The sequence below is a fragment of the Mchenga conophoros genome, linkage group LG2 (assembly GCF_057382185.1).
Source record: "Mchenga conophoros isolate Kocher_MC1m ecotype Shallow Benthic linkage group LG2, M_conophoros_male_GT1.1, whole genome shotgun sequence".
NCBI classification, from domain to species: domain Eukaryota; kingdom Metazoa; phylum Chordata; class Actinopteri; order Cichliformes; family Cichlidae; genus Mchenga; species Mchenga conophoros.
The window spans coordinates 10,597,310-10,622,312 of NC_140527.1; the positions used below are offsets into that span (position 1 = coordinate 10,597,310).

At 44.2% G+C, this 25,003-nt stretch overlaps 1 protein-coding gene across 3 annotated transcripts in view; it reads right to left on the bottom strand.

Annotated features, from left to right (window-relative positions):
• LOC146581718 (transcription factor COE3) overlaps positions 1-25,003 on the bottom strand; it is a 141,958-nt gene that overhangs the window by 16,360 nt on the left and 100,595 nt on the right. For all 3 annotated transcript variants that reach the window (XM_085286148.1, XM_085286138.1, XM_085286155.1), the window contains exon 11: positions 11,705-11,793. In XM_085286148.1, coding sequence (XP_085142274.1) covers positions 11,705-11,793 — 89 coding nt within the window. The remainder of the gene's footprint in view (positions 1-11,704; positions 11,794-25,003) is intronic.

The following is a 25,003-nucleotide window of genomic DNA, read 5'->3' on the forward strand; positions in this document are numbered from 1 at the left end:
TGACACACGAAGGTCTCCGTTTCCCACGACAGGCGATGACCTCGGGGGCAACGGTCCAGCACGCGGACGCTTTTTTCCTTGACCTGAAGCTTGAACGTTGAAGTGAACGCATCACTGTTTGTTTACACCAGAATCAGCTGTTTGATGAGCTCTGCTCGTTCTTCTCTTTGCTCCCTGTTTCCTTTCTTCCTTCCCTACCTCCTTTATTTCCTGCTTTTGTCCCATCTTCCTCTTTCCTGACTTCGTGTGTTCCTTCCTACTGTCTCTCTTTTTTAACTTTGGTTACCGATCTTTATTTCATTCTTTTCTCCCCCTCTCTTCCTTCTTCATCTTTCCTTGCTTCTATTCCTCCTTCTTTCCTGTCCTCTGTATTCCTTCCCTTTTCTCGAGTCTACTTTTGTTCCTTCCTACTGTCTTTCCTTCTGTGTGTCCTCCTCTGCATTCCTTTTCCATCTCATTTACCTTTTTCCTATCTTCCTTCCTTCCCATCTTCCTACCTTCTTGCCTTTCATCTTTTTCATTCCTTTCTTCCTACTGCTTTTGGTTTTTCTTTCTTGTGTCATCCCCTTTCTCCCTTCCTTCCCTCCTACCTGTCTTCCACATTCCTTCCTTTCCCCCCTTCTTTTCATTTTTCTATATTCCTGTCTTCATTCATGGTGTCTTTCCTTCCCTCCTTCCATTTTTCCTTTTATTATTTATCTCCTTCATTTCATGTTATTTTTCTGCTCCCTTTCCTCCTTTATCCTCCACTCACTGATATTCCTTCCTTCCTTCCTTCCTTCCCTTGTTCTTTCTTACTTTTCTTTCTGTCTATCTTCCTTCCTTCCTTCCTTTCTTAACTGTTCCAAATGTCCTTTTTCCGTTTTGACTTGCTTCCTTATCTGGGTTCCTACCTTTACTTCCTTATCTTTTTTCTTACCTCAGCTCCTTCTTTCTTCCTTCCCACCTTTCTGCCTAGATTACTGTCTAGGAAGGAAGATCGGAAGCACGAATCCTTTGCTACTTATTTCCCGTCTTCCTTTTTTCCTTCTCTCCATCACTCCTTAATTCTCTCCTTTCCTCAGTCCTTCATTGCCTTTCTTGCTTTCCTTCCCTCCTGTCCTATTTCCTTCCAGCTCCCCTGTTTTTTCTTTTTCAAACTATAACCCCAAATAATCAGCCTGACAGGTGAAACCACATCTCTGCCAGCGTGTTTCTGTGTGCGTGTTTTTATGTATGTGTGTGCATTTCTCTGTGTGTGTTTCTGTTTCTATGCGTGTGCTTCTGTTTGTGTGTGTGTGTGTGTGTGTGTGTGTGTGTGTGTGTGTGTGTGTGTGTGTGTGTGTGTGTGTGTGTGTGTGTGTGTTGGTCCTCTGGCTTCATTAATCTCCATTAGAAAACAGAAGTTAGTTAATGTCTCCTTCGGTCGGCTGCGGCAGCGAGACGCCACGCAGCAGCTGCCCGTCTCTCTCTCTCACACACACACACACACAGTTACTTACACACAACCGTACATACTCAAACATACACACGTTAAATATACAGTTGGCAGACACTAAAACCTCACACAGAAAAGACTTCAGCCGCTCTGTGTGTATGTCTGTGTTTTTGTGTGTTTGGGTGTGTGTGTCCTCCTTCTATTTTCATTAGCTTCTGACAGACACAACAGCCTTCTCAAGTTAATGACGCCTCCGAGGCCTCGCTGCTGCTGCTCAGTGTGGTTGTGTGTGTGTGTGTGTGTGTGTGTGTGTGTGTGTGTGTGTGTGTACTTGCACTTGTTCATTTGTTGGTGGGCTCTCTGTGATTTGTGTATTAGGCGCTGTACTAGTAGTACTACTACTCAGAATAAGAAAAGAACAACATGAAAACAGGAAGGAGAGACAGGAGCAGAAACAGAACATAAAAAGGAAGTGGAGAACAGAAGAAACAAAAGAAGTAACACAAGAAGAAGAACGAGGGAGGAGAAGACAGAGGAGGAGAAACAGAAAAACCATAACAGAGAAAAACAGAGTAAAGGAAGGAGTAGAAGAAAAAAGGATGAAGAAGAGGAGAAAAATAAGAGAACAAGACGGCACAAAAGGGAAAAGATGGACGAGAGAAAACAGAAAACAGAGAGAAACAAAGAGAACAATAAAAACAGAAGAAGAGGAGAAGACAGAATGAACAAAAGTAACAACAAAGGAAGCAGAACAAAATAAAAATAGAAAAAATGGAGGAGTTTTAGAAAAATTAAGATGAAGGGAAAATACAACAGGAAGTATAAAAAGAGGAAGGAAGAGGAAGCAGAACAAACGTGAACAGAAGAAGAAGAGTTGGTGTTTCCTGCTGACTGAACGAAAACGGTTTTTCCTGTTTTTGTTTATTTTCTTTTGTTTTCCTCCTTCGGATCAGATTTCCTCCCTCCTGCTGCTCGATCTGTTTCTTCCTGTCGGAGCAACTAATTGACTCCACGCCACACCGCCATACATCCTTATTCACGCCATCACACACACACACACACTAACAGCGGCCAGGCCACACCCTTTACACACACACACACACACACACATATACACAGACAGCGCCATCGGATTCCTGTCAGAGCGAGTGCCGGCAATCAGAGCGCCGGGCGCTTTAACGGCGCTGAAAGGCCCCGATCGATGCGGTAATGCACTGGCTCCCAGTTATCATCATCATCATCTCTTATCACTGACCCACACCTCCAGCAGGAGGAGGAGGAGTGTGGGGAATGTGGGAGAAGATGGAGGAGAGAGGAGGGATGGGAGATGAAGATGAGGATGAAGAGGGTCTCTGGGTGTTTCCCCTCAGCTGAAAGGAGATGGATGGTGGGGGGGGGGGGGGGGGTGGAGGCTAAGTGGACATATGAAACAGCTGAGAGACGAAGGCAGCTGATTGGATCATTGGGCTCGAACATCTGGCTGGTTAATGATTGGCTGCTCAGACGCTCGCTCCAATTTGCGAGTCGCCGTTTCACCAAACTTCACTACATTTGATTTACAATAATTCAATAACTGCAACTCTGAGTGGAAGTTACGAATAAAAAGGGGAAAAAAATACAAGTACACCATAAAAATATTGGAGAAAAAAATGTGAAAATAAGTCGATGAAAATTATTTCAAAAATATATTTATAAAAACTGAATTGCAGAACAAAAGAATGCTTCTAGAAAGCATAAACACAAAAAAATCTAAAAGAAAAACAGTGGTCGACATCGTAACTACATAAAATGTATTTATTTATGGTGGGGGTAAAATCAGTGGAATGGCTCTTTGCCTTTTAGCAGTGCCTGAAATTAAACGTTTGTGTGCGACAGTTCAAAAACAGGCTGCTCATGTTCATCTGATTTGATAAATGAACTTGAAGCTCATGAAGAGACAGCAATTAAAATGTGTAGAGAATAATGGTGTGAAGACTTCCTGTGAGGAAATGAAAACACATTCCTGCACTTTGGATTGTCCCTCTGTGGAAGATTATCAGCAACTCATAACCAAAGTGTTAGTTGATACAGACACTGTCACGTAAACCACTGTTTTTTTAAACATTAACTTTTTTGCTGCTATGTTTGGTTTTTGGAGCCGCAAGATTTAGACGAAAGGGGAGTCCTAAGCTATCAGCTAACAGTAACTAGCTATGTTATTGTTTGCATCTGTGGACTGTATGTAAACATAACTTAGATGAAGATACCTGCTAGTCTGTTACTACAGTAACCTCACAGCAGCCATATTATTGGACAGTTAATCTTATTAGAAATACTCCACCAGCACAAACACGGTCCACAGGTCCAGTTCAGAGACTTAATTAGCTGAGGTGAAGCCTAGCAGACAGCTAGCAGCTACAGCCGCCTGTGTCACCATGTCAAAGAGGCCACCTCCCTCCATATATTCCTAAAATAGCTGCTCACTTTTGCTTCTGACAAAAAGGAAGAAAGCAGCGAACCAATAAGACTATTTAGGTGCTTTAGCTCTATTACTGAGCGCGAATCTGTGTCCTCTGAAATGTACTAATTTTACTAAAGCAAATTCTAATTCGACATCAAACATCTTTCAGCCACATTGAATCTTACTTGTATTTTAATAAACAGAACCACAACGACATGCAAACGTCACCACGGGAGGCAGATGGATTCAGCTGAACACATACACCTTTGCTTTCCAGTTCAGACCAGTTTATCTCAGTCTGGGAGGGTTTCACCATCATCAGTGAGTCCAGAACGAGGTGGGTCCTCCTCCTCCTCAGTGCTGCGTTGATTAAACCCACTGAGACTCGTGCTTCTCTTCACATGAAACCTCCCCGTAGCTCCTGTGTAGGTGTGTGTGTGTTCATGTGGACATGTTACAGCACTGTATCACAGAGCAGCCAACAGGAAGCAACTCCTTTGTTTTATTAAGATTTGAGGCCATTTTTTCTTTCCTCTAAAAGAACCCAGTATAGACGATCAGCTGGCTAGAGATGTCTCTCAATAAATTAAAGTAAGTAAACACTACAGAAAGTTTATTTTATCAGACGTGAAATATTAAAACATATATGCTTTTACTTAAAGTGGATCTATTGTGCTGTAGAGAAACACATCAGCATACAGGCATATTCTCTATTTAAGTAATAAAGGGCAAATATTTTGCTTTTCTTTGTTTCCTGTCAGCATTTCCTCTTCTAAAGGTAGATTTTCATGTTAAGCTTGACTAAAATTTCTAATTAAGACGTCAGTGTATAGACAGTAATCCCTCTGAACCAAAGGATCAGGCTGCAGACTGCTGGAAACTTTCAGATTTATACAATTTTTCTATGTTTTGTGTCATTTAGTGAGAATATTCCTCATGTTAAGACCTGAAGCAGCCAATCTGAAATAAAGCTGGTGCAAAGAGGGAGGAGCTGAAACTGCTTGTTTCAGTTTGAACTGACGGCTGCTCTGTGGTCGAGCGTAAACAAATAAAGATTTATATTTTGAACTGTGAGTGCAGAAGTACCCTAGTAGACTTGTCAATAATAAACAGTAAACTGATATTTAATATTTAACTAACAGTCCTTTTTCCTGACAAATAATTTCTCATCTCTAATGATTAATGGTAATATAATAAAGCTTAAGACTGTGCCTGCTTTTGTTGTTAAACACTTTGCTGGTGTGTTTATCAGCTTGGTCACTGATTTCAGGTCATTAAAAAAACTTTTAGTTATTTTGCACATTCTACTCATGACTGTGTTAAAACTTCAGTTCAGAATTGAAAACGTCACAAAAAATGTTTAAAATGTCAGCAAAAGTGACTAAATGAGCGCAGCTTAATCCCCAAAGAGGGCTTCTGGGGATTACAAATGACTGTATATCGCTGTCATGAAGATATAAAATTCACGGTTAAATATTTTAAAGCAGTTCAACTTGTAGTAGTATATGAGCAAAATCTATCTAAGACTAGGAATCACTCTTACTGTACTTCGTTTCCCTCCCAAATAACCGTTAAAAAAAAAAAAACCTCTTGGAGACTGCACCCTCGTGGCCTTGGTGCCCTTGCCCTTCTTCTGTCCATCTCTTGACATATTCCGCCCCTTTTTTCTTCCTCCTACCTCTTTCTCTCTTTTTTCCATTTGGTTTCTAGGGGCTTAATTACAGGGGGCCGGCTCCGTGGCTGAGGAGGTGCGAGGCGAACAGGGATCAGCGTGACCCTGGAGGAGAAGCCATCAGACAGCGGCCTTAACAATGATAAATCACCCTGAGCAGAGCTACAGATACAGCCGCCGCCCCACTGATCTCTATAAAATATGGATGGACCTGCAGGAGGAGGAGGAGGAGGAGGAGGAGGAAGGGAGCAGTATCACGGCAGATCTTCAGATTAGCGATTATCAGGCGTAGAGGTATTCTAATGATCTGGGACATGGTGTGGGGTTAATTCCATTCAAAGGAAACGTATTAAAATTCAGCTCATGAACTGAATTCTGCTCATTATTCTCAATGAATACTGAAAATCTCCTCATTCATGAAGTGGGCCGGAATTAATAATCCCTGAACGGACGGACGCCCCCCCACAAGTCCGGATGAGGGTCAATGATCAGAGCTAAAGGTGCACACTCAACACGCTAAACACATTTAATCTCCACCCCATGGTTCACAAATCTTCATGGACCTCATGTTAACAGTAGCGTTTGTTTTTAACAACAGGGTGTCCCGTATTTTAAACAAATCTCCAACATTTATAACCTGATCCCTTTTATAGATAAAATTATATGAAACCTGATTAAACGACAAATTAAAATTAACGTGAGTGCGGTTTCATGTCTGTCCACAGCACACACAGAGTTAGTTTGGGTAGTTTGACAAACTGGGAAAGACAACTGGTCACTGATGACCTCTGGGGTTTCTCCTGGATCATTTTCAGCCCTGTAATTTCATTTCCAGCCTGGCTGGGCTGGAAGCGGACACCTCAGCGTCCGTCCGTCCGTTAGCGGGCGCATTGCGTTTAGAAGCTCAGGACAAAACAAGATATTGTGATGGAGATTTTTCTCTTCCTTGTACCATTTTTAAAGATCAAACAATGATTTACACAATAAAGAAAAAGCAGAATAATCAATAATGACCTGAAGTAATTAAAAATCTTACTTCTACATTTCTACATAGAAGCGAGATATCGTCTCACATGAAGCTAACAGTTGTTTTTTTTGACATAGCTTTGGAGCTAAAAGACTAACTGTTTGAAATGTGTCGTGAAGTTCAGAGAATGAGAGCTTTTAAAAGAGATAAACTGTCAAGTTAGTTTAGCTTTTATGACTAATATGACTAAAAAATTATTATAAAATAGCTTAATCTCATTTATTTTATTACAATTACAGCTAATAAACAACTGCAAAACGACTTTTAATGCATCAGCAAAAATAAGTAAGCTAGTTTTAGTTAGTAATACACAAGTTGGGACGTTCTGTCTGAGCCATTTCTAAACAACTGCGGATTCTATCAGTTCAAACAACTGTACGTGAGCACAGTTATACGTATGTGTCAGCACTTTGCTGGAAGAAGATCCAAACTGTCACCCTCAGATGATAGGAAATTGTTTAGGATGTTCAGGAACCACCGAGGCTCAAGCCTGCCCTAAAGCCGGATCTGTGCCAGAAACCCAACCAGTTTAAATGAACTCGACCAGTTCTGCTAAGAAGTGCAGTCAGATATGCAGCCAGAATTATGCCAGAAGTTTGCCGATGGCTACCAAAAGCATCTGGTCAAAGTGCAACTTGCTAAGGGATGTTTAACCAAACATTAGTGAGGTTGTTTGTATTTGAGCCTGTATATAACCTTTGACCCTGTGTGGATCAGAGAAAACCCAAAATAAATTCAGATTTATGGATCTAATTCTTGTATTTTAGCAGCAGTTCAAGAAAATCCTAAAAGCCCAAAGTTACCACGACATACATGCCCAGCTGTACTCTTCTAAACACGACTCTTGTTAAAATCCTATTATCTGCTGATTTCTGTATTGTGTGACTAAATTATTGCGCTGGAAAGCGAAATGAGCAGAGGAGGTCCACCTTAAGACGATCATTTTGTTCAGTATTGTGTCTGAACGGTCGTCACCTAATCGCGCTTCCTGCTAAGCTAGGCCGAACGGCATTTTCCCATCTTTCAGCTGAAATCAGCCTGATGTTTCTCCTTCTGGCTTCCATATTCACCCTGCTTGCTGCTCCCATAATGCTCTACCTGACGTCTACAACGAATCAATCTGTTCAGCGGCGCCGTGCCTGTCCAAAAACGAAACCCAGCCGCCCAGACATCTCTGTCCACACCTGCTGCTGCTGCTGCTGTCCTCTGCAGAGCGGCAGCTGCAGGTGAAAACAAAAGAGAAGTGACAACTCGAGTTAACCCGTCGCTGCTCGGTCACTGCCAGCACGCCGTCCTGTCACCTCGCGGAGCGCCGCTCTTCCTCTTCCCGTGATTCCTCTCCCTCCAAAACGTCCAGGAGGGAGAAACCTGCAGCTTTATTGAGTTTTCTTTTGAATAAATAAATATTTAAAGGGAGAGGATGAGGGAGGAGGGTGTTTGACGTCCCACTCTGGCTGCAAATCAGGCCATCAAAGGGGCCAGACAATGTGTGCTCGCTATTAGTATCAATTTACAAATAAACTGCTTTTTTGGTGACTGGATCTCCGATGTCAGATTTTGATAAATGGTTTCAATTTGGCAGCTGTTTTCGAGTGTCAGAGCCCATCTGACGCTCGCCGCCAGCCGCCGCTGCTCGCTGCCTCAGAGAATCTGCCTCAGTTAGCTCCTCGCAGCCGCTGCAGCCAGAATAATCTCTTCATACTAACCAGGACGCCTGATGGCTGCACGCCGTGCCTCTGTGTGAGCATACAAATGTCGTTCTGTGGGTGACACCAGCTCCCTGATTTCAATATTCTCGACTTTGTCTTAAAGGAGCATTTCTGCACTTTTAAATCCCTCTTCCTCACCGCCTTTCTCCAAAAAGCCCGCAGAGTTTAACAGACCCTGTTTCCACTTCCACGTAGAGATATAAATTTACCACCATAAACTTTAAATAAAGGCGTAAAAATTGGCTTAGTTTTTCCATTCTGCTGCCATTTTCAGGTCCAAACTCTTCTTCAAACAACAAACAAACAAACAAAGGCTGAGAGTTAAAAACAGTCCAAATTCTTCCAGCTAAAGTGGAATGATCACTGTGCTCGTTCTCACATAAGATGTAGGCTGTAATCGAGTTAGGAGGCTGCTGGAAGTTAGATAGCGAGCTTCCATTGTATATTTCTAAAAACTGAAACGTACATCTCTAAAAAAAACTAAACAGCAGTGATGTTTGGACAGTTGGTGTAGCCGGGGTAGTTAACACTAGACAAACATCACACAGTGGTCAGTTCTGCTCATCTCCAGCTTTCTTGGACTCTACCAGAGCAGCTTTGCATGATTCAGACCTCAAAATAATCCATCTTTATGTGATACAACCCCTCATGTCTTCTGATTGGCTGTCCCACATAAACAGAAGGTTTGTGTGCCTGAGATGATCAGATAAACAGGATATCCCCGCCCTCAGTGACACCATACAGATCCAACACTTTAAACATGCGACTGCAGCGTTTCCAGCAGAATAAGACTTGTTTATGTCCACGTCAGATAAACTAAACTGAAAATGTTCAGAAGACCTTTTGATCTTCCTGAAACTGGACAAAGCTGCTTTAAAGTTTTAATGGAACAAAAGTTTTGTGTTCATTCTCTTTAATAAAGACACAATCTGATTGTATCTGATGCTTGTATTTCCTGTAGTAATGAGGCACATGTGGACCAGTTGCACAAAATAAAACCAGAGTTTGTACGCTTAAAGGAAAACTGAAAATTAATGAAGAGTTTTGACGTCTATGTTGACGTCCATCACAAATCACAAAGGAAACTAATCAAATCAAATGTTTCTTTTTTAGTTAAAGGCAGAGGTGTGGACTCGAGTCACATGACTTGGACTCGAGTCAGACTCGAGTCATTAATTTTATGACTTTAGACTTGACTTGAAAAAATGTTGTAAGACTTGTGACTTGACTTGGACTTTTACACCAATGACTTGGGACTTGAATTGGACTTGAACCGGTTTACTTGAAAAGACTTGATATTTTACCCCAAATATAAAATTTAACATGCATATTATATAGAGATTGAAAATGTGACGTCATTCACGGGTAGAACTGCAAAGGATTCTGGGAACTCGTGGCAAGCGGTACTAGCGCACGCAGGCTTGAAATCAGTCACACAGCGATAAAAAGAAACACAAAAATGTCAAGAAGCTGTTGTATTATTAACTGCAATAGCCGGTCGCATGACAGCCACGGGAAGCCGACGGGTAAAGAGATCGGTTGTTATCGGATTACCTCGTTGAAGAGAAATTATTCGAGCCATGTTTCCGAAGTAACAAAGAGGCGACGGATGGCCTGGATTGCAGCCATTCAAAGATCAAATATAACGTCCCAGAACACTCCAGCTCACAGGTTAGTCTGCTCCAAGCATTTACACGAAGGTCAGTCTGCTGTTGTAGTTAATACGTCATTTTTCTTAACATAATTGGTGATATAGGTTACAAGCAAGTCTGGCGCTGAACAGAAATTGTCGCGCTATGCTTCTTTATTTATTGTGCATAAATAGTGAATTGTCCTGACACAATATTGTGTTTCGCTTCTGTTATTATGGTACATTGACAAAAACATATACTTTTATTCACAGGATAAAACAGGTTTTTTGTATCACTAATTGCCCAGTACGATTACAGCATACAGTATTATTGTCACTGCTACATTTCTGTGATGCTACCAGAAATTATTTCCACTACTAATTAATTACCGTTGAGCTCAAAGGTCCTATTAATAAACGGTTAACGAATGTGTATTTATGACGACAATTTGTGAGACTGGTAAACTTATGATACGTACGATGGTCTTTACTTTCTACACGGTGCATTTCATGGTCCTGTACCCATCCGTCGGTAAACTGTACCTGGGCTTGTTGCAGTGACCGGAAGTTACTAAACTTCATGAGTGTATGCACTCACTCCAAGAACCGTATAATTATAAATATGCATATAAATATGCTACGATGAGATAGCTGACTTCATCTAACTAGCAAATGTTTTCCAGGCTACGTTGGTGATGCAGTTTTTTTTTTAAAAATGATATTTTTAAAAAAATATCATTTATTTATGTATGATATTTTTGTCATGCGATTTTAAGGCCGGTCCTACAACCGCATCCAAGAATAACATGCGGCTTATCTCAGAACTGTCGGTGAAAATTATTCTTGGAGCTAGGTTTAATTGAGCTGCATTTTAAAGAGGTGCAATTTCACAATTTGTGTATATTTTCTAAGTTCACTATTTTGTCATGTGTTGAGAAAAACACAGATTTAAAAATTACATGGTCTAATATTTACATTTAGCATAACTGCAACATGCTTTTTTCGTGTGTTTTTTTTAAAGACTCGAAAGGACTTGAAATTCAAAGTTTCAGACTTGTGACTTGACTCGGACTTTTACACCAGTGACTTGAGACTCGACTCTGACTTGCCTGACATTACTTGAGACTTGACTTGTGACTTGAGGATAAAGACTTGAGACTTACTTGAGACTTGCAAAACAATGACTTGGTCCCACCTCTGGTTAAAGGCATCGAGCACGGAGCTTTGATTATACGAGATGTTTTACACCTCCTCCACTTTTAGGTCCCAGAGTTAATTTACATAATTCTGATGTTTTTTTCTCTCCCTGGGCTTCTGAGAAGCCAAACATCGCCAAACCGATCACGCTTGACGACCATCCGCGCCCTCCTCCTCGCCAGTTGAGGGGAAACAAAACGCAGCGAGAGCAGCAGCAGCAGCAGCAGGATTTGCTCCCATAAACAGCTGTTTCCTGTTTGAAGGCTCGGGAACAATCTGGCCCGCTGGCAGCGAGGAGCGCCGCACCGTGCCAAGAGCGTACCGAGCAGAACCAACAAATCCAATCAGGCGACTCGAGTTCGGCCCTGTGCTGCATTAGAAGCCTTCAGCTCACAGCGCAGGTGGTCTACGGCGTCCATGGAGGGACAAAAAGCCACTTCAGTTTGAAATCAGCCCTTAATGTGGCCCTAAACCCGATTAAAGCGCCCAATTAGCAGCAGCCTTGAATGACAGGTGCATTATGGGTCATACCTGCCAGACTTAAGCCAACCTCCTGGCCTTAAATCTGACCTTTGACCCACAGCAGCAAGTTAATGAGTTGTCTTTACTGACCTTAGGTAACCTCTCAGGGTCTCCGGGGTGGCGAGGGATGACCTTCTGTAGCCTCTGGAAGCCGTAGTCGATGGTGGGCTCGTTCAAGGCTGCGGGACAAACAGAAACAGGAGAGAGGGTTTATTTAACCCCACACGCGTCTGACAGGAACTCAGCTGATTGTTGCAGTTCTGCAGCTTTCATCTTCATCATCATCTTTGTGTGGTCATTTTACTCTTTTTTGGTACTTCCATTTGTCTCTTTTTCAAAGGTTTATCTTTTGCCGTAGTTCCTGTAGTCCTTTTTCTTCTTTTTCTGTATTTTTGTCTCTTTGCATGGTAGTTTTACCTCTCATTGTTGTATTTGACACATTTTAACGTTGTATCTGTGTCACTGCATTGTCCTAGGTTTGTTTTGCGTGTTGTAGTTTTATTTTTTTTGTGGGACTTTCAGATCTTCCAACTGTGTCTTTGCATCATTCAGGAGTTTTTTATGTGTCCTGGTAGTTTTCCCTATTTTTCTAGCTGTCGCACCTCTTACTGTACTTTTGCATCTTTTTTGAGTCTTTTGCTCTGGTCAGGATGGTCTTTTTTTAACAACATATTTCAGCCTTTCCTTCTTCTGCGATTGTGCTGAAATCGAAGAAAATAAAAACACGTCCCCAACTCGTGAGATGTAATTTTAATGCAACATTGTCGAAATGTGCTCGTCTTTTGCACACGCGTGCAAAAGCCAGGTTTTTCTTGACTTCCTGTCATTTCCTGAAGTTTAAACTCAGCAGGGATCGTTTCACCTCCCTCTCCTCTGATCTCCTGTTGGTTCGTGTCAGCGGTGAGCACTAACGGAGAGGGCGAGCGAGCGCCGTCAGCTGATCTCACTCTCTCTTATCTCGGCTGCTGTTTATCAAGTGCGAGACCTCACACTCCACCTCTCCTCCACGGCTAATTCAATCCAGCCTCCCCTCCACCGAGCCCTCTCTCTCTTTTCTTTTCTCCTCCACTCATTCACCTCCGCAAACAATCTGCCTTCCTCCTCCTCCTCCTCCTCTCTCCATATGCACTGAGCAGAGCTGGAGAAACACCCGGAAATGAGTTCGGGGAGATACTTCTCCATAATCAAGCCCATTAATCATAAAAGGCTGTCAAATTTGACTTTGGGGACAATTTGTCAGCCGATCTTGCCCACTCCGCTTTTGTCACCGTTGGCTCTTGTATTCTGTAAGGATGATTGACACTCCAAATGCTGCTGAGTAGAATAGCTAGTTTGCGCTAATATGCATAACCGTGGCTTTCATGAATAAGAATAAGGCAGCTATACGGCGGCACAGAGGGGTCTCCTTCAAAGGGCCCCGCCGCCGTTTGTCGCCAGCGCTCCAAATAGATGTTATTACCATTATAACAATATTTGTTTTCTTTTCCCGGGAATGGGCAACGGCGAGCTGCTAAATCAAATTTGTCGGAGCCCGTTTCAAGCGGCGGCGGAGGAGAAAAAGGGCTTTCAGGCTGCAACTGGGGTGGGGATGATATCTGAAGGGTGACAGAGTGCTGAGGGACGTGGCCCTCGCCGCAGGGGCTGCCATGTTGGATTCCTCGCCTCCCCGCCTCCCTGAGAGGAAGCAGAGAGCAGCGCGGTCTGAATCTATTACCTCGGCCCGCCGCGAATGAAAGAGCGATTCATTGCAGGATCCCAAAGAGACTTTTTGGGGGGATGCGGAGCAGCAGAGGATGAATGGAGATAATGCACCGGGACGACACGAGCAGCAATCAGCGGTGAATCCCAAACTGGATTGCCTCCTGACGCTGCGTACATACATCCCAACTTATAAAACAAGTGAGAGGCACTATGGGAACTGCTGCAATAGAATAAAAAACCCATTTACACTCGGAGGGAGGGGGGGGGTCTGTGATGGTTAACTCGCCACCTCCATCAGAAGAGGAAGTATTCTCCTCTCTGACCTCCGAGCTGATCCGAGATGTTGAGAAATGATGCTGATGTGGTTCAATCGAAGGCGACATGTCTGCAGATAAACATCAAAAAACCCGGAAACTTCCTCAGCGCCAAAAGTTCTTCGAGATCTCTGAGATCCAAGTCCCCGATCTGTGCTAAAAGTCTTGGAAAGAATCTGGGAACACGAGCCTCATATCTCTGTCCTGGTCCTCTCTCTCCTTAGTTTGGACACATTTTCTGTCTGCGAGTTGCTGGTTTGAAGATTTTCTGTTTTTTTCACTTTAGTTTTGCCTTCAAAGCAGAATTAAAGTTGCTTTATTCGTCTTGTTATGTGTTGGGATGACTTTAATGTGGCATTTTTCACAAGCACTTGACAAAATTTTATTACTCAATGACAAAAATAAAATACAAAATATTGAAGTTTGGAAAACAAAATATTGTTTTAGGAACAAGTACATGGTTGAGAAGCCTGGTTTTATCTGTCAACCTCCTGCACATGGGCTCATCGCCAAACGTGTGGATGTTATCACTGTGATATCATCCAACATCAGCAGCTTTCCTGCCACCATGTTGTTTCTTCAGTGTAAGTAGTGACACTAATGCTAACAAGCTGCATCCACAGACACAAATACCTGACAATTAGTGCTCAGCAACAACCAAATAAAATCCTAGAATTCAGCAAAACCGGACCTCAGATTTCTTAGACGGTCTGTTAGTACAGTGACCTCACAGCAGCCCTTTTATTGGTCAGATCAGGTCATTAAAAATGATCCAAAAGGCTCCAACAGCACAAACACAGCCCAGAGGTCCAGTTCAGTTAGTCGAGGGGAAGCCTAGCTAACTGAACTGTAACCATACAACTGTAAGTCAAAGAGGCCACGCCCCTAACAATACAAACTTTGAGCCTGAATATAATTTAAACAGGTAAAATGTTGTAAATGGGGAAATTAGAAATTCTTCTGGCCGTAAACGTGTTTACATGGGAGTCTATGAGGACTGAGTCCTGGAGCCTCCGGTGGACGTCAGAGGAACAGCACTTTGGTTGACGCTTGGTTCACACTTAAACTCTTGGACACCAACATTCAGCCACTGACAGATGTGGTTTATTTCTGAAGTTTAAAAACTGATGAGAAGTTTTATTCTGAAAGGTCTAAAGGAGCTGCTCTGGTTTGTAGAGTCCACACCGCCCTGGGCTCTGACGAGTCCACACCGCTGTGGGCTCTGATGAGTACATTGAGTGTCTCAATAAGTCGAGTTGGTTTGATAAAACATCTGGATTCAGACGCCTCTCTCCAGAGACGTGACGGCGCTCTGAGGTTGCGATCGTTGCTGGAGGTGGAGACGACCACAGACGGAGAATGAAACAAAGACAGAAGTTTTAATGAACCTCTGATGGGGATCGACCCCCCTACAGGCATTAAGCCCATTACTTTGCCTTATTAAAATCTCGCTGCACTTTGACCCCAGCAGGGCCCCGTGCTCCTCCCAGCCAATCGATAAAGACCGCCTCCTTCCAAAGGAGCCAGTGTAATTGGAGAACGGCGGCTGGCAATGCGAACCCTGACCCCCCCTCCCCCCACCCCACGCATTACACCGCCCATATGAAGACAGATTGCCTGATTTAGTGTAAACATATGCTGCAATTCCAGGCATCAGTGCCACTTTCTCCATCGTAATTTGTATTGATTTTTCTCTGCTCCTCTTTGTTCAGCGCGAGGAGGCCACGGCCGTCGCTTTCTCCTGCCGTCTGATGCTTTTTATAAATCAGAAAAGGAGCAGAGGAAGATAATTCAGAGGTGAGAGGAGAGCGGGAGAGACAGAGGCGAGCGAGAGGAGGGGATTTTTTATATATTTCATCAAGTATTTATCTCTCTCCCTCTCTCTTTGGATCCTTTTCTCTGCCCTCGCTGTGAAGGTGATCAAACGGTCGGCCGGCATCCTGCTGAGCGGCACGCTCCGTTATTAGACCGCTAAGTGACTGAGGAGAGGAAGAGAAGAGAAGAAGGGGGAGGCGGATCACATTTGAAACTAATTTCTTCACGGCATATCTGGAGTGTCGGAGAGGAGGAGGATATTTTACGCACTTACAGGAGAGACGTTCACTTCCTGCTCAAACACCCAGCAACTACTGCTCGATTAATAATGTCTGAACAATCAAGACAGAAGCTTTAAAAAAAGAGTCAAATAAAAGCAGGAGACACATAAAATTTACAGAAGGTGATAAAAAGTAACAGGATGAGAAAGAAGGCTTTAAAACAGAGCGAAATGCTGCAGGATGAAAGTGAGGATGTAAAATGTATCCATGCTGGACCTCCATGGGTCTGAGGGCTCAGGCTTTTTAAAGTGACCACTAGTGCTTCATGAGACGGCTAAAAACTATACTGTGACACACACAGTCCCAGAAAAAACAAAAACTGGGCAAAAACTTAAAGGTCAGACTTAAAATTCTGGAAATGAGTCTGAAAACTTTCAATCACTGTATCCCTAATTACACAGCTTTTATTGTGAAAGGGTGCAGCCACACTGAAGAGCGAATGAATCAAACGCGCTTGTTTTAAAGCTGGAGCCGCAGATCTGGATTCTTGTCTCGATGCTTCTCCTGCTGTCAAACTGACCACCTGGTGCTTCTCACCTGTCCGGCTTCGCCCTGACAGCGAGCTGAAGGGGAAGCTTCCTCTTCCTCTCCTCGCTCTGGTATCATTCGCCGCTTCTGGCTGCAGATGGCGGCTGATCACAGATCAGAGGATCAGAGCTCTGGGAGGGAGGACGGCGGATTACTGGAACATCTCAGCAGGCTCATTACCCCGCTCGCTTCGGCTCCCACAATCCAGCAGGGCGCCGTGCTTCAGAGGAGAGCCCGCCTCTGTTTACATCCTCCTCCTCACTACTGTTTACATTTATCTTTCATTTGCTGCTCCTCGCCCTGAATCTGCTTTTCCACGCCGCTGGTTTGTATATATTTACCAGCCGGAGATGAAATCCGCACTTTAGGGTCTCTGCTCACCTTTACTGTTTTTGTTTTGGCGTTCACGGCCTCGTCGCAGGCGCTCTCGTGTCCCCGATGAGCCGGCAGACTTCAGTGCTGCGTGGTTTCCTCCTGTATTACTCTCATCATTTCAAATAGGCGCCGCTCATCCGTCCCGCAGTAACGTGTGCTGCTATTTCCCATCTCCCCCGGCCGCATGATTGATGCAGGTCAGCGCAGCGTTTGGCCTCATGGCCCGCCGATCGCAACTGCTGATGATTCCTCGCCTCCTTCAGTGTGTGTGTGTGTGTGTGTGTGTGTGACAGATGCACGACATGCCGAGCCTTAAGTGGACGCGCTGATTTGTTTTTCTGCTTGTCAAGTGGCCAACCAGCATCAGCTGGGGTGGGGGGCATGCTGACAGGCTGCCATAACACCCCGAAAGCATCTTTTCAGCGGATTATTGATCTGCTCCGACTTTCAATTCATCACTCAGTCATCGCAGAGAGCAGGGGCGACTAGGCAGGTCTGTAAATGACAGCGAGCGTAAAGTTTCCTCTGCAGCTTGTTTGTTTTACATGGATGTGCACACTGGTGTGACAAGGAGGGCAGTCCTGTGGGGACATGTCTGCACGTGTTTAAGTAAAACAAGCAGAAAATGGAAAGAGAGATAAAAATGAGCAAAAACAGATCAAACGTATGAACTCTGAGTCTATCTGCACTTTGGGGACTACTTTCAGTGGCGGATGATTCCGTGTTGCAGAGGATTTTGGCGTCAGTGTTGGTTTGATGTTGAAATGTTTTTCTTTCATTCTTTACGCAATGAAGACGCGATCTTCTGATGAAGATCAGAGTCGGCCCTCCCGAACCCGCCAGGTGTCTTCAGGTATCTTCAGGTACCGTCGTCTCGTCTCTATAACCCACATGAGCGCCCACTCCCTTCTGCTTCCTCCTCCGAGAGCCGTCGCTGACGCAACAGCCCCTGTGATTAGAGCGAACATCCGCCCCGACGCCGCGTGTTAATCAGCGAATAATTACCTCGCCGTGATTAGAGCCGGCCGAGCAGAGTGCCTCAAAGAAATAGGCCCCCCACCTGAGAAGTTATTATTTTCTGGAGTGGCCGCCGAAAATGCCCCCGCAGAAATGGCTAATTACCCGACATTAGTTCCACAAGTCCCCATTCCCAAAGTGGAGCTCTTTGATATATGAAATGTGGTGCGTCTCTGCTGAGAGTCGAGGAATTCCCGCGGCGGAGAGCACACTTCTGCCGTCTATTAAAAGACGACACGAGAGGCGAGATCAAAGGCGGGGACGCGACAGCGCTCGTGTTGTTTCATTGCTGTCGTGTGATCGCCGCTAAGTGACTGAGACGCGCCTCCTGACACGTCACATCCCGACTCTGTAACACAAACTCGCTGATCACTTTATTAGGAACACCCAAACCATAAATTCTGCCTTTATGAAGCATCTAAAGTTTAAACATCTGGCCGAGGTAAAGCAGGACGACGGGTTTCCTCTGGTGTTTTGTAGTATTGAAGAATAAAAACAAATAAAAACACCACTCTGTTTATATTTAAATCACTAAAAGATGAAAGATCGTTTTAACCCTGTGAGAAACCATCAGCGACAATCCCAGCAGCTCCTGACCCTGCGTTTTAGCTGTTTGTCTTTAAAAGTTGATTTGTTTGGTTCCCTGATTGGGAAAACTTTGGGGAACAATTTAAAAAATAAACATTTTGATGGTTCAGGTTCTCGTCCTTGCAGGTAAGACTTCGGCCGTATGCGGTTATTTTTAGAGAAAACAGAATTTTTCCGAGATGAAGAAAGTGCTGAACTTCACTGAATGAAGCCTCGACAGTTGGTGCTGTTCAAACGTGCCGAGGATGCACCGCGTGACCATGCAGGCGTCGAGTCCTCAGCACAGAAAACAAGACAAGACACGGGGAAAGAACACGAAGAGAACAAATTTTGTCAACCGGAACCCAAACTGTATCATAAAAAATCTGTAGTTTTGGAGTTTAACTACTTAGATATCGATAAAAACTTGCCTGCATGCACTCTTAAATGTGTATTTTTCCTGACTGTGAAGCACCTGCAAGGGTGTTTTTCTTCTTCTTCTGTGGGGAGCGCTTTTAATAATCCTGAGAGGACCTGCAGACAAAGGGCTGAAAAACCTTCACAGTGAATAATCTGCTGAACATCTGTCCAACATCAGGCCGCGAGCTCTTCATCTTAAAGATTTTAATTAGATAATCAAGTTTCTATTAATGAGACTTTACATGACACACACACGACGGTCAGTTAATTCATGTTCCAGTAACTTTTGTCACTTCATACACTCTGTGAGGGCGCGGCGTTGGCGGCGGCCGGGGCCGGAGCTGCCTGTCAATCACTGTTTAAAGTTCATGAAATTTCTATGAGCATCGATTGCAGCAGAGGCGGGTGTAGGAGGTGGAGGAGGGTGTTAATGACTCCACTGACTGATGCAAGCGCCTCACTTTTAATCCGCCTCCTCGCCTCGCCCTCTGTGCTGCAAACAGGTCTGACGCTTGTGAAGAAGAAATAACGCCGCCGCAGGTCCGACTGTGCTTAAATCACAGGTAACATCTGAAGCACGTCTCCTTAAACATCTGCTGGAGTTATTCTGGGCGCCGCACAGATGTGAGCTTTCAACACAAAATGAAGATGATGTTTAATCGAGATTTAGACGTCACTAAAACAAAAACACAAGAACTGACGGTTTTTAAATAAATCTACAGCTGAGTTACAAACCTGAACGGCCAATCACGTCTGGCATTCACTCTGAACGAGCTTCACTGGGGCACTTAGAGCAACACGTTTTTTACCCAGGAATTTGCTCCTCATGCCGTGCACTAATGGCTCCGACCAGCCAAAATCTTAATTTCAATTCACAGAAATTTCCTTAATAGATCAACAAACGACCAACAAAGTGCCTTATATTATAAGGTAAAGACCCTGGAGAGACAACTGCAGAGAGATTCCATGATCCCCCGTGAGCAGCACTTGGTGATGGTGGGAAGGAAGAACTCCCATAAAACAGGAAAGACCTCTATCAGAACCAGGATCAGAGCGGGGGAGTGATCTGCGCTTTCTGCCAGGTGTTTGTGTCAGAGTTATTCTAAAACTGACTCCAGGTTTAAACGCTGGTCTGAGCTGCAGTAAAGCAGCTGCAGGCTCGTTAGCTGTGTTGTTTCTGGAGAGAGCAAATCCTGAACTTATAACCAAACTGTGGCCTCATGATTAGTACGTCTGGCCCTTAGTCTGTTCAACTCAACATGAAACAAACCCACAAACTACAAAACTAAAGCGCACTGAATCCCTCCTCCTGTAAACCAGCATTTTGTCTTTGCGAATTGTTGCTGTCGGGGCCAGACAGGGTTAAATAGAATAAAAAGACGAGGCTGAAGTGACGTTTCGGTGGTTCAGACGGAGGTTTTTCCAGCTGAATTATGAGTTCTGTCCTCACTGCGAGTCCTGCCATAAACGGCGTTTGCCTCGTCCTCTCTTTGTTTCCGTCAGCCGCTGTAAGCCGATCCCGAGCAGGCTACAGATAATTGCCTCCATGTGTTACTGCGACAGTAATTAAACAATAAAAATTCAGAAGTCAATTAGCGAACGGTGCCTCAGACGTGTCGACAGGAGAGGGGGGAACAGCGAAAACAGAGGGAGCGCCTCCTCCTTCTCTCCTCCAGCTGAGGTCGGAGGTGTAACGCCGGCCTCTTGGTTACACGTTCGCAGACCTTCAGCGAACCCTCTGGAAGAATCTGCTAATGTTTTCCATGTGTGCCGAGGAGGAGGAGGAGGAGGAAGAGCAGAACTTACAAAGTGCTTCATTGTACTTTGAGAGAGGAGCTCAGAGTGAGGAAGTTGCATTTGAGTTCAGACTTACTATTAATGAACCAGGTCTGCATCACACGAGGGCATACAGGTTCACTGATTGGTCCGTTCTAGTGATGTCATCCCAAATGATCAGGTGGTTAAATTAAGCTCAGTTTGGGCAACGCTACAGCTCCGTTTATTTAATGAACGCAGCAACATAAACAACGTCAAACATCTTCAAGATCATCATGTTTAGACCTGGAATAGTCAGACCTGTAAAACACTCGGAGTATCACTCAGGCTGCCTATGTAGGCTTGACCTCTGACCTCTGACTTTTCCATGAAGAGGAGAAGTAAGATGGAGAACAAACAGGATAAACTGAGATTCGTCAGCCGTCACTGAGCACTGGGAGAGCGTGAGGAGGGCGGCACTAAATCAGCAGAAGTTTGACCTTTGCATCCACAGAAAAACACTGAATCCTTTAGTTATTCCAGTAAAACAATTATCCAAGTAAGTGGAGTGGATTTTATTTGCAGAGCTGCTTAATCTCAGGGCCGGTCCCAGAGGGATCCCAACGCCCACACCGGAAAACCACCAACAAAAAAAACACGGAGCGGAGAGGGGACGAGTGGAGGGTGCATCCCAGTAACTTAAAAACCACCACCGTGAGGATTATCGCGTAACATCACTGCAGTACGTTTCCCTGCAGGAGACAAGGGACCGGCTACCTCTGAGGTATTTTGTTCTGAAGCAGTATTTAAAACCAGAGCTGGGAGCTACATTTGCTACAGTGCTCCAGCTCGGAGGTGGAAACAAGAAACTTCACCTCAGAAACAGATCTGAAATCATTAAAAGCCCCAAAGTGCAGAGACACTAAACCACCCGTTCTCTAAAAGGAGAGAAAAACTACAACACGCCATTTTAACAAAAACAAAAAAACCTTGTGCATAGTACCTGTTTAAGCAAGTCCGGCTGCGCTTAAATCACACGTAACATCTCAAACACGTGAATGAGGAAAACAAAAAGTTAGAAACTGCAGGAAACATCAGAAGAAATCCAGAAAGATTCATTTTCTATGAAACAGAAACTGCAGAACAAATCCGGGGCACTCCAGAAAAAACAACCTCCTTAAACATGGAAAAAAAACGGAATATCAGATCAGGAATCATCCTTAGATCTGCCAAAACATCTAGACCAGACCTGGAATATCAAAGGTGATCTGAAGCTGGAATAACAGGTTTGGAACATCTGGTCTGGAACTGGCAGCTGAAAAATTGAGACCTGGATTTGAGTTTTTCTCAACTAAGTTTGTCATTACTTCGAATAACACACTGCGAGTTTTAAGCAGATAGTTCTACCAGTCTGTGTGGAAGTAAGTCTGACCTCTGACCTTCAGTTTTCCACAGAGGGGGCAGGAGAGGACAGGGATGAGCTGCTGCAGAAGCATAAAAACTACAAACCTGTAGAACCAGAATATTAACAAATAAAACCCAGAAAAACGGAGAAGACTAAAAATGCAGTATAAATAACAATTACTGTATAAATCATGAAATATTCACACGTATATATAAACATCCAGAAACCAGCACATTACCCATGAAACCCACAGACACTGATTTCTGCACCACAGCAGCAGAAATAACAAGAAAAAAGAACCAGTACGAAATAATTTGGCTCATTAGAGTTAAATCTCTACAAGAAAGAACAAAACCAAAAATCTGAGTAAGTAAAATGTTCCACAGGGTGAAGCAGAGAAAACAGCCAATAAAGGATAAACACAAGCTCAGTAAAACTCAAACAGCTCCATAAAAGTAGAACAGAACAGCCGAGAGAGGATGTGCTCAGTTTGGAGAAGCTGCTGTAACAATGCGGACACTGAGTGCTTCAATGCAATGCTGACGTGTCCACATACTTTTGGAGTGTACACAGCTGAGCAGCTGCAGTTCCCAGGTGTACAGAAAAGGGGTGGGGGGTGTCAGGCATGTTGAGGCCTGCCTGATGATGATGATGATGATGATGATGATGATGATGATATTGGTGCTGGGTGTCCTCCAGTTAATGCCTCCAGTTCGTGGCCTCCCCGCTCACACTGGGCACAGACTTTTGTTCCTGGAGGAGGAACTACATCAATAATCTGCTGCAAACATGATCTCCATATCAGGAATCAATATTTTCCCTTCTGTCTGCTTTTTAAAACCCGGGATCACATCTTTCTCCTCCTCTTACTCCTCTTTCTCCTCCACCCCTCCTCCTCTCCCTCCTTGTCCTCCCCCCTGGATCTGACTTCATCACCTTAGTTTGCAACACCTCCCTCCTTTTCTCTCTTCTCCCCCTTCATCTGACTTCATCATCTCAGTTTCTCTCTCCCTGTCTTCCACCTCCTCCTCCACCCTTCTCTCTCCAGGGCTGCAGATCCCCAGGTGCAGCTGCAGGAGGAGGGGGAGGAGGGAGGCGCAGTGGGGATGGAGGGGTTGAAATTAATGAGGGGAGCCTGGAGGTATTGACTTTCCTGGGAAAACACAGCTCTCTAAAAATCAGTGGACGAGTGCCGCAATAACTCAGCACCCATCGATCCCACAGCTCCGCTCCCCTCCCGCGCCTCCCCCGAGCCTCCCCCCCGCAGGCTGCATTGATCCGTGCATTACAAGCACAGAGGAGGTGTGGACCCGGCAGCACCAGCGACTCAACACCCACAGCCGAGTGGAGGGAGATACCGGGAACACCAGAAACCACAGGCCTGCAGGAAAACTACACAGTACTGCAGGAGTAATTCAGCTACACTGCAGGAGTACTACAGCACTACTACTCCAGGAGTACTACAGCTACCATGCCAGAGCACTACAGGAGTACTACAGCTTCACTGCAGGATACAGATCCAGCAAGTATACTACACAGTACTAGAGAAGTGCTCATTAGAATCACAGAATACTACAAAAATACAGTGTACACAGTAAATACTACACAAAATACTACAGATACTGTGAACCTGAAAAAGCTGGAGATCCAATAAAACTACAAAAACACTAAACTGCAAAAGTAAAAGAAGTGGAAAAAAACCTACTAAGAACCAGTTCTTAAAGAAAATACTACAAAAACAAAACTACAAAACCCCCAGAAGTATCAGAAAACTACAAAAATCTAAATCTGGAAAATAAAAAATAAACAAAACTGGCAAGAAATATTTAAATTTACTGATTGTGTGTTTCTTTTTAATTTCCCAGTTTACATTAAAACAGTTTAAAGTAAAAATGGATTTATCATCGAAACTAAATGCAAATAAAATAAAAAATAAACGTTAAATGTGGCACAATGAGTCAGGTGATTTGTGTATCTCAGTGGTAATCTGCTTGCAGTGCAGATGATTAGCGAGGAAGACAAGGAGGAGGAGGAACCTTTTCAGCTCTCAGGCTTTTTGTCATTCCGCTCAGCTTTCTTGCCTTTGGCCAGTTTTTCCGAGCGAAGCCGCGGGATCAAATCCTGAAGCCGCTCAAAGCTGCAGAGAGGAAGGAAGACGGGAAATCTGGGAAACACTCGGATCCCACTGCTCGTCACTCCACCTTCAGCTCAGAGGCAGCAGGAGAGGCAGAGCAGCCGGGGGAGGAAACGAGGGAATACTAACGGGAATGTTCACAGAAGAGCTGCTCTCTGATTGGCTGGCAGAGACCCATCTCCCCGTTTAGGGTGTATAAATGTGCAGGTACGCACACTGAACTTCAACCTAACCACTGGAGAGAATCCTGAAAACCCCAACAACTTCCTCAAGGACACCTCCAACCTATTTAAAAACCCTGGAACTTGCTCAAGGGACCTTTACAACTTCCTCAAGGACCACCAACTAAATAATTAAGAAGTTCTTTAATAACCCCTGGAATCTCATTAAATAGTCTTGGCCTGCTTGAGGAACATTGGAAACTCCTCAAGGTCCCTTCAACCACCTTAATAACAATTAGGAGCACTGGAACTTCTCCAAGGACCGCTGAAATCAGCTTAAGACTGCTTACTGATACCTACGACCTCCTTACAAAATCTAGATCCTTCAAGTCCCTTTAACCTCCTTAAAGACCACTGAAACCTGACCAAGGTGTCCTGGAGCATCTCCAACTGCTGGAACAGTCTTCAGACTCTGTAAAGGATGCCTAAAATCTTTTTAAACCCCATTTGTACACTCTCAAGGAACTTGTGCAACTTCCTCAAGGACTACAGACTACAGCCTTTAAAGGCTTTAGCACAACTAGACGAAATCCTGGAACCTATCTAAGATGCCTACAACTTCCTTAAAAAGGCTAGATCTGCTCAGAAACCACTGGAAACTCATCTAGGTTCACTTCACCAGTTTGAACCCGAGAAAACTGACTCAAAGACACCTGAGACCTCGCTGCAGCCTCCTGCAGACCCCAAAGGTCCTTAAAAAGTCTCCAGGTATTCTTATGAAAACAGTAGGAGCCTTGAAGGGTTTCCAGGGGGTTTGATGGGCTTTGTTGTGTGTGGGCTCGTGAAGGAAGTGACATCAGCAGGCTGTTTTCTCTTCATTTACCTGCCGCTCGCCTGCTCGGTATCTAAAACTCAG